This window comes from Nyctereutes procyonoides, unplaced genomic scaffold (genome assembly GCF_905146905.1).
Source record: "Nyctereutes procyonoides isolate TBG_1078 unplaced genomic scaffold, NYPRO_anot_genome, whole genome shotgun sequence".
Lineage (NCBI taxonomy): Eukaryota > Metazoa > Chordata > Mammalia > Carnivora > Canidae > Nyctereutes > Nyctereutes procyonoides.
The window spans coordinates 4,669,435-4,679,475 of record NW_026575123.1 but is presented as its reverse complement, the minus strand read 5'-3'; the positions used below and the strand labels follow the sequence as shown (position 1 = coordinate 4,679,475).

At 41.3% G+C, this 10,041-nt stretch overlaps 1 protein-coding gene across 1 annotated transcript in view; it reads left to right on the top strand.

The window, feature by feature from the left end:
- Nucleotides 1-485: 485 nt before the first annotated feature.
- GRIN2B (glutamate ionotropic receptor NMDA type subunit 2B) overlaps nt 486-10,041 on the top strand; it is a 280,635-nt gene continuing 271,079 nt past the window's right edge. The window contains exon 1 of the mRNA XM_055336794.1: nt 486-896. Within this exon, the coding sequence (XP_055192769.1) occupies nt 486-896 (411 nt within the window). The remainder of the gene's footprint in view (nt 897-10,041) is intronic.

Genomic DNA, 10,041 nt, shown 5'->3' with positions numbered 1-10,041 from the left:
GACCATGTTTTGTTGCTAGCCTCTGCTGAGTCCATTTTGCTGCTCATTTGCCTGGTCTCTGCCATTCTCTTGGCCCAAGAGCAATTCAAGGATGGGTTGTGGCAGAAGTGCCAGGGATCACACAGCAACAGCAAGACTTCCTCTTGGAGACTCCTGCATTTGTGCCCTTGGCATGACTGCCTAGAGCACTTACATCCTCTTTCTCTCTGTTGCCTCTGTTTGTTTGCTGCTGATGGCTATAGTAATAGCTCTTATTGTCTTAAGGAATCCTGATGCTTTTGAAAGACTTTTTTTCTTTCTTTCTCCCATTCTGCTGAGCAAACACGAGAGATCATGGCTAGAAGACAGAAGTTAGGTTTGATGATCAGTGAAAGGAGATAAGGCTCTTGACTTGCAGTATCCAGCCCCTTCAAAGACAAATAATGTAGTAGAGTTGTAATTTAACCACTCTCTCTTTGTGTTTTCAGGGAGTCAACGAGTTGAAGATGAAGCCCAGAGCAGAGTGCTGTTCTCCCAAGTTCTGGTTGGTGTTGGCTGTCCTGGCTGTGTCAGGCAGCAGAGCTCGTTCTCAGAAGAGCCCCCCCAGCATTGGCATTGCTGTCATCCTCGTGGGCACTTCAGACGAGGTGGCCATCAAGGATGCCCACGAGAAAGATGATTTCCACCATCTCTCTGTGGTTCCCCGTGTGGAGCTGGTAGCCATGAATGAGACTGACCCAAAGAGCATCATCACCCGCATCTGTGATCTCATGTCTGACCGGAAGATCCAGGGCGTGGTGTTTGCTGACGACACAGATCAGGAGGCCATTGCCCAGATCCTTGACTTCATTTCAGCCCAGACTCTCACCCCCATCCTGGGCATCCACGGAGGCTCCTCTATGATAATGGCAGATAAGGTAAAGGAGGGCTCCAGGGAGGAGAACCTGGGGGGTTTGTATAGAGAACTAAATGATCCATGTATTTTAATGCAAAACTTGATTATGAAAGATGGAAAGTAACCAGAATGTACTAAATGAGTAGATAGATTAGGAATCAGTCTCTCTTCCTTTGGAGATGAAAGTGAGGAAAAGGTATAGGTATTCAGAGCTTCTGTAGGTTTGAACAGGTTTATGTGTCCATTTGTTTGTAAATGGATTTACTGAAGTGTCTAAGATGAAGCTTATAGTTCTGTGATACATTTTCTTCAAATATGTGTGTGAATAGCTTCTTCAAACCTTTAAAATAAGGCATGCTCTATTCTTTTTTGGAAACACATATTCTACTCCCCCCGCCCCCATGACAGCTTCAAGACTATAAAAAGAAAAATCCCTTGAGGCAGATTATTTGTCTCCTTGAAGATATGAATGTCACAGGGAAGCACTTTTTGCTAACGTGTCTATGCGCATCACACCTAGATCTACACATTGGAATGGATTTTAATCCACAGAACCAGTAGCAGCTACATTTTCTCCATACTTAGATTTGAAGGCAGTGGTTCTTAACCTCGGTTGAACATTGAATCCCCTGAGCAGCTTTTAACACTACTGATGCCTGGGTCCCACCCCCAGAGATTCTGATTGTTGGCCTGTGGTATAGCCTGGACATCTGGCTTCTTGAAAGCTTCCCATATGGTTCTAGTATGTGGTTAAGGTTGAGCACCACAGGTGTATGGCCTCAAGTAAATTGTAGACTCTTCTACATTAACGTTAGAAACTGATCTACGACAAGCTAATTATCATCTGACAGTGATGCTTATTCTCTAATTGTAGAAGGTGTTTTGTTTGTGGTTATGTTTTGTTTTTAGTTTTTACTTATTCAGATATTTTTCCTTATTTTATTGATTTTTGCTCATTGCTTAGGTACAGCACTTCTCACATATGTATTTCCCTTTGCTGTTATATCTTAGAATGACTCACTTCACCACAGGTGCAGGATTTATTGCTTTCATCACTTTGGGTTTTTAAAATGGTCTCCATCTCTGCATTGTCATCTTACACTTCTTATCATCACTGTCAAAACTGTCTTTAGTTTTGTACTTAAAGGACATGCTCCGGGGTTAATGATGTTTGTAAACACCTCAAAAGCTAGCACTGACACCTCATATGTGCTCTTTGGCCAGTTGAGAACCACTACAGTGCAGGATTTAGCAGGCTGAAATAACCGTGTGTGATCATTACCGCCATCTGTCGGCAGCAGGTGTAGCCGACTAGCTGCTGTTTTGGAGCTTCCTTTATTCAGTCTAGGAAAGATTAAATTGAAGTCCTAAATGGAGGGACCTCAGTTGCATATGAGAAACATCTTGTTCCATTCACATGGGCACAGGTAAAGAAGTGAGAAAACAAATTTTTGCACTAGAAGCCCATGCTGAGAGAGGCGGGATAAACTGAAGCAGAATGGAAAATATAAACCAACTATGAGAAACCCAGTGTGCTTTCGCTTCAGGTATTTTTTTTTTTTTAACATCATTGTCCTTAGCTGATGGTGTTATATTTTAGCAGTGGTATTTTGAGGGCATGATATTGCACTGTAAGAAGGCCAAGATGGATGAGCCAAATTTTTGAATCATAAATAAGTGCATACTATCTTGAGAACACGACAGGTGAAAATATTTTTTTTTTGGTTATGCAAACTACTGTGCAATTTCTGTCATTTCAGCATGCCCACCCTCCTGCCCCAGTAGAAAAGGTTATTGGCTGCACTGGTTATTTGTTTCTCTCTTGTGTTTCTTACAAATGCATAATAATCATATAGTATGAGGTAGAATGCAGACCATGTTGAGAGACTGGGCTCTTTTGTTCATTGATTTGTTCCCGGCACGCCAGCATTTACCATGTGCTCCAGCACATAGCACCTTGCATGTGTTGTTTTATTTCATACTCTTAACAACTTAGTGAGCTGAGTGATATTTTTTTTTAAATTTCCATTTGACAGATGGGGAAACTGAGGCTCAGAAAGATTAAAAAACCATAGCCAAAATGATGTGTAGCTAGTAAGTGGCAGCCAGGACTTCAACATTGGTCATTGGCTCCAAAGGCCACATGCTGTCTTGCCTCTCAAGAAAATGGCAAGGCTAGTCAAGGTCTCACATACCTTCTGATTCTTTACTTTCTCCTCCATTACATAGCACTGTGTTAGATTGTTACCTGAATGAAAGTAAATCCATCACTTGATTCATAATGGAAATCCTGGGGCTAGAGGAGAGAAACAATGAAGAGCTGAAATGGCATAGCACTTAGGTGTAGCCTGAGTCCAGAGTGGGCCTGCTGTTTCCTACCTCTAGGGGTAAAAGGGAGGGTTGAAAGCAGTGAGGTGATGGTAATGAGATCCTTCTCTGACCTCTCTCCCCTAACACCTCCCCACCATGGCAACCACACCCAAATATTCCATCTTCTCTTTTTCTCTCTCCGAGAGAGAGAGAGAGAGAGAGAGAGAGAGAGAGAGAGAGAGAGAAGGCAAGCAATGGTTTTTAGGCAATTTCCTAAAATAGCCTAAAAAAATATCTAACTGACTTTTGACCTGAAACTATTTCCAAAAGATTAGGTAGAAAGAGGAAAAGATAGAAAAAAAGAGGTCCTGACACCACAGAACGTGGAGTGCAGAAGACTCATTCCTGAGGGGTCAGACACCTGATAGAGCTGGAAGCTGCAGAGGAGAGTGGCAGGGACCACTGGGGCTGAGTGAGCAGCTGCACCAAGATTCCTGGGAGTTGTGCAGAGGGACATTCACAGGCTTAAGGGATTTTCATGAAGGCAAATAAAGAGTCCCCCAGATCTTGGAGAAACAAGCTTTTGGGGCAAGTTTCAAAAATAAAACATCTCAAACTCTAGGGCCAGTTTTATTTTTTTTAAATAGAAGTTTATTTTTAAGTACCATGAACATATTTTACAAACACAGAATGAGGACACAGAGTTTGACAACTATGAATCAACTATGCGGCCATAGGACACACTTGAAAACGGAACTGATGTAGAAAATCCAAGAAATACAGATTTGCCACGTTTAAGGCCTAGTCTTTGAGGAATTGACACCCTCCAAAGGGTGATAAATAACCCTTCCATTTTTTTTAAGCCTTCCATTTTGTTTCCTCCTTCTAGGATATAGGTAATTGGCATTTCATTTTACCTCAGTTTTGTTAATGTTGCTAGTTTGCTTCAAATGAAGTCTGCTAACCAAGTATTCTTGCGGAAGGTTGTATTACAGGAATAAAGTCCCTGATTGAAGGAGGTTGTAATGCAAGAAAACATGGTTAAAAAGATTTTTAAAAATATTTTATTTATTTATTTGAGAGGGAGACAGCAGAGTGAGAGAGAGAGCACGAACTAGGGGGAGTCACAGAAGGAGAGGAAGAAGTAGGCTCCCCGCTAAGCAGGGAGCCCAAGGTGGGGCTCAATCTCAGCACCCTGGGATTATGACCTGAACCGAAGGCAGATGCTTAACTGAAGGCAGATGCTTAACTGACTGAGTCACCCAGGTGCCCAGTTATAGAGATTTTTGACCAATGGGGTGAGAGACACAAGTTTAGCATCTGGTCAAATAGCTTGTGCTCACTCTTTTGGCATATGCTAATTAATGAGTACAGACATGAGTGAGTGTTCTACTCTTCCAATGAAGAAATGTATCTTATACCATGGTGGAAAAAAGTGTGGGAGCTAGAAGAGTAGAGCTATTAGGAGGCACCTCTGGATGTGGGAATCTGGTCTACTCAACAACCACTTACTCTAAATATTGATCTCCTTAACATATAATTTATATAGGGTTGTTGAAGATTCAATGAGATAATGAATAGCAAGTGCTTCATTTAGTGTCCAGCACAGCATTCTGTAGGTTAAGCTGATGATTATATGGGACAATTTGAAGAAAGAAAAGTTTCATGATACAGGAAAAGAATGGGAGTTGAATAGAGTCATGGCCAATTGTAGAGACACTTCTGAACTGGAGACCAACCAAGAAGAGCGTTCAGGTGAAAATCTGGGGGCTCTGATGTGTGAGGTAGGAACCTTGGTCCTTCCCCACCATGAAGCCAAAGCTCATTGGTGGTATAGCCATGCCATAGCCACAAAAAAAAAAAAAAGGCATGTTCAGCTATGGAAGAGCTCTAACAAGGAAAGTACAGCTAGGTGTTTATAACACAAGACTGTTTAGAATAGTAACAGAGACCATTTAAAAATGCATGAAGTGGTCTTTGGCAGTTCCCCACCTGAGTATAAAGAGTCTACTTTATTTTGCCTTAGTATAATTGCTTTTTTCTCCCTGAGATCCTGGATTTAGGATGCTCATCTTAATCTAAATAATGAACTAAAGCTAGATATACTTCCCATTTCTTTTTAGGAGGTTTCTCTGCTGATTTGCTGAAATCTTTCTTGGGTTTTCAGACTTTAGCTCAGAAAGGTTAAATAACTGATCCAGGAGACCACAGTTTGTGAGTAGTGGGAATGGGATTCAAATCCCCGAAGTACCTATTTTGAAGCTCGTGCTTCCTATTGATAACAGTTCTGCCTCAGTAAGAATTATAAGTCCTGGGTTTTAGTCTCCATTCTCATGAGCTTTGGAAATTTGAACAAACAAATCATATAACTACATGATACTCATTTTAGAGTTTATAAGATTTCGATTTTGTTTTTTGCCCCACCCACCTTGCAACACTTTGAAGATAAAACGAAATAAAACAGGTGTGGAAAACTATGGAAAAGTGCTGTACAAACAGTTGCTTTAGGTGAAAGAATAAAGAGCAGTGTGACAGGGAATGACAGACATACTGACATCAGCATTAGGACCAGTGGAAATGGTTTGGGCAGGAGGTAGGAAGGAAGACAGAAATTGAAAGTTAACGGTAGGATCAGGCAAGAGGACACATGATCTGATCTTGAATGCTGCAAGAATGGAAGAGAAGAGGGATGCCAAGTAGAAAGTCAGGGTCTCGAAGTAGATGGGTTGATCAGAGTGAAGTACAGTAGCTAAAACATGTGCCATACTCCATATCTTATTCCTGATTAAAGGCCATGTGAAAATATTCTCACTCTGGAGTCTGTTGTTATGATTTTTTTTTCTTTCTCAATTGTTTGGTACTTTGAATAGCACTCTGATTTTTTGTACAGAGCCTTGCATTTTGAATCCAACTGGGGCTAGGAAAATGGCTCCTAGTCTTCATTGGCTCTACCTTTCTTACTCTCTCCCCCTACTGGCTGTGCCTTCCCCAACACACATCTGATGGCAGTGTGTTGGAGAGCATGGTTGAGCCAGCAGTAATGTGTGTCACTGTAAATAGACTATTGCCTTCTGGTTGCTCATGTGAGTTTCCATATCCAGCATAATCTTGAAACCAAGATGGCTATGCTACTCATATTTTACCCTGTGCTTCTTCCTTAATTGTGGTGTTTTTTAGTTTTTTACCTGGCTTGTAGTGGTCTGTCATATGGTGTTCCTGGGGACTAAATCCTTCAAGAGCAAACCATGGTGTTACAGTTTGGTTGTGGAGAGTGAAGACATAGTGGAGAAGTTAAGAGGGGGGAAAAAGCTAATAGAATACACTTTGTGCCAGGCACAATGTTAAAGAGCATTTTAATTCTTTTGCGATCCTGTGAGGTAAATAGTAGTAGCATTTGTTTTTAGTTGATGTGGAAACTAAATGAGAGCATGTACCATGGCCAAAGTGACACAGCTAGAAAAATAGTGGGACCGGGTTCCAAATCCAAGTATGTTTGACTTTAAAACTTTTTTGGCTGATTTTGAAACTCCCTTCCACACACTGAGGAGTCAGCAGAAAGGTGAGATAGTATTCCCTGCCTGGAGGTCAGTTATTCCTCTCCCACCTTCTCTCCTTCCTTGAATTATACTTTGGGGAAAGATGAGTGGGCAGTCTCTCTAAGACACTATAGACTTTGCAGTGGTGCAGCCCTCATGTCTGTGTGGGCATGTGTCTGTGGAATGGGTTTCTTGTTGGCCAGCTTTAAAATTGGAGCTGAGATTTGCTTTTGAGAGACTGGCTAGTTGAAGTCCAGGTGCGTTTTTTTTTTTTTTTAAGATTTTATTTATTTATGAGAGAGAGAGAGAGAGAGAGAGAGAGAGAGAGAGAGGTAGAGACACAGGCAGAGGGAGAAGCAGGCTCCATTCAGGGAGCCTGATGTGGGACTCAATCCTGGGACTCCAGGATCACGCCCTGAGCCAAAGGCAGACGTTCAATTGCTGAGCCACCCAGGTGTCCCAGGTGCAGTTTTAATGCTTGGAGAAACAGACCCCACAAATTGCTTTAGGCATCTATAGACATTAAAGTACCTGGTGCTAGAAAGTAACACATGAGCCATCCTGTGTTTCTCATCCATCCTCCGGGAAATCATGGCGTGTCTGCAGGAAGGCAGTAGTACTACGTGGAGAGAATGCAGGCTTTGGAGCCGTGAGGCTTGAGCTCCTATGCATTCGCCAGTTATGTGACCTTCGTTGTGCTTTTTAAGCTCTCTGGGCCTCAAAATTTCCATTCGCAAAATGGGAACAAAATACCACCTAGTTCCCAGTGGGCTGTGAGCTTTCTGAAAGCAGTATAGCCAATGCTTGATAAACAGTAGGTCCTCAGAATATGTTTTCCTGTATTTTCATATACCAGACCACACCTAATCATTTGAAGAAAATGGGATCTTAATGTTTTCCTGTTAACTGAAAGAGAAAGCCTTGGGATGTTAATACCCTTCATTTTAGGCCTGGTGGAGAAGCAGCGGCTCAGTGGGTTCTGCCTCTGCAGTGATGCAGTTGCTGATTGTGATGTGATCAGGACTTATCAAGATTTTCAAAGCAGAGCCATACAGTGATTTCAATAAACTGATACAGGATATAAGCAATGAAGATAAGTCAAGAACACCAAAAAGGAAAGCCTAACAGAATAAAATAATGTTTGAATCTAGGGTCATGCATAGATTTGGAAGTGTTGCTATATAAGAAAAAGTGAATTGTTAGATGAGGGACATATTAAAGGTACTAGATAGAAAGTAGTGCTATGTTATATATAAAGGAAGACAGTTAATTTATTATCACCAGCCAGCTTTTAATTGATCATACTGATACTCCTGAAAAACCCCTTGGATTATGATTTCTACATGAAGACTATATTTTTATTCTCCTTTCCGAGACTTCTGTGGTTCTTTTTTGCCTTAGTTTTAGACATTAGATCCATATTTTATTCAAAATTATATTTTGATCCTTTGGTTTAAGGGTCCAGCATGCATGAGAATCATTTTAAAGGCTAGTTTGATTCCATTTTTCTGAGGACAAAAAAATTATTGCTGCAATTCTCTTTTACAGTTTCAAAGAACACCCAAATTATCATACGTTTGTTAAGAGGTTGCAATGAGAAAAGAACTAACATTGGTCATTGACTTTTGTCAAGCTCTGAGCTAGTCACCTTATGTGAGCTTAAAAATGTTATTTTATTTAATTCTCTCATTACATTTATGAGGCGTATGTTTCGTCCTTTTTCACAGATAAGGAAATTGTAGATTGGAAAGGTTAACTATCTTGCCCAAGACCTTTAGCTAGTGATTTGCTCATAGCAGCTTAAACAGATATGTGCTTATTGGTGTCTTAGATCAAGGCACCTGGAGCCAAGGACTGCGGGGGGGGGGGGGTGATTCAGTGATGTAGTGATGTCAGGGCTGACCTCTGGGAGTACACTGGTATTTTTGTCATGGTTACAAGGATGCTTCCCTAGCTCTAGGCATCATGCCCATACTCCAAGAAGGAAAAAGCAGGGTGTGGGTATTAGATCAGGAGAAGTCTTCATGTCCCTAATCTCATAAGCTCGAACAATTCAGACCACTCTCATATTAATAAACAAACATAAAAGCTTTTCCTGACCTTAGTTCCCCCTCCCTCTTTCTTTTGACATTTCAGCTCCTTAAAAAGAAGTTAGATTGCTGTTTTCACTTCCTTGTCTCTCACTTTCCGCAAAACGCCAAATCCAACGGTCTTTTTGTCATTCTTGACCTTCTGCAGCATTGAACACTGTTGACCCTTTTAGTGTCATTCCAAAAATTACGATGACAAGAATAATTAGGTTTGTCATACATTTGGTGACAGTGGGAAGGTGAATGACTAGAATTTAGAACATGGGTAGGTCATATAAGTGGAAATGTTTAGTAAGCAGTTGGATTTGGACTTGGAAGTAAAGGGAGTGATTTGGGCTAGAAATACAAATACAAACCTCATTAGCAAGCAGAGGGTAGTAGAAACCAGGAGGATGGATGAGATGGCTCAGAATGAATAAGTGGAATGAGGACAGAGCCACTTTAGAGTACATGACTGTTTGGGATAGCCAGAGTGGGTGGAGGTTATAAAGGGGCTAGGATAATTATGGGAGATAAGAACAAGATAAGGAAAGAGAGGCATTATAGAAACCAAGAGAGAGTTCTAAGAAGGGTGGTGACCCAATTTGGAAAATTAAGCCAGGATACTCTCTTCCCCCTCGGGATGGTTGTGCAAACAATAAGGAAGCTTCATGATGGTCCTCTTTAGGCACTGTGATGACCTCAATGCTGGCACTCCAATCTCTCCCTCTCTCTCTCTCTCATCTGCATAGCCACATGGTAGCTTACCTGTGTGATTCTTTAGAAACTCAAATCTGGTTGTTATACACTTTTGCTTAAAACCCTGCACTGGTTTCCAACAGCTTGGAATAAGACATCCTCTTTGATCTGGTCCCAGGCTATCTCTCCAGGATTTTCTCTTCACCTCCCAGCCCTTGAACAGTAATGTTAAGCCACACTGAATTATTTATAGTTCCCTGGCTGGTCCTGGCTGCTTTGCATCTCTGTGCCTTTGTTTGTGCTACCTCCTTGCCTTAGAATATCCTCTCCCTTGTCCATCTAGAAACACCTACTCACTTTTTTAAGAGAAGTTGTAGCACTTCTGTGAACCTTCCTCGGAGTCTCATCTTTGCAAGATTTACTTTTTTTTTTTTTGCACTCCACTTATGTGCTATTTGTGCTGTCATAACCTATCTTATTTACCTGTCCGTCTCACTTGCTATACAATGAGCTCATTGTAGACCAGGGCTATACTTTACTAAGTTTTGTATTC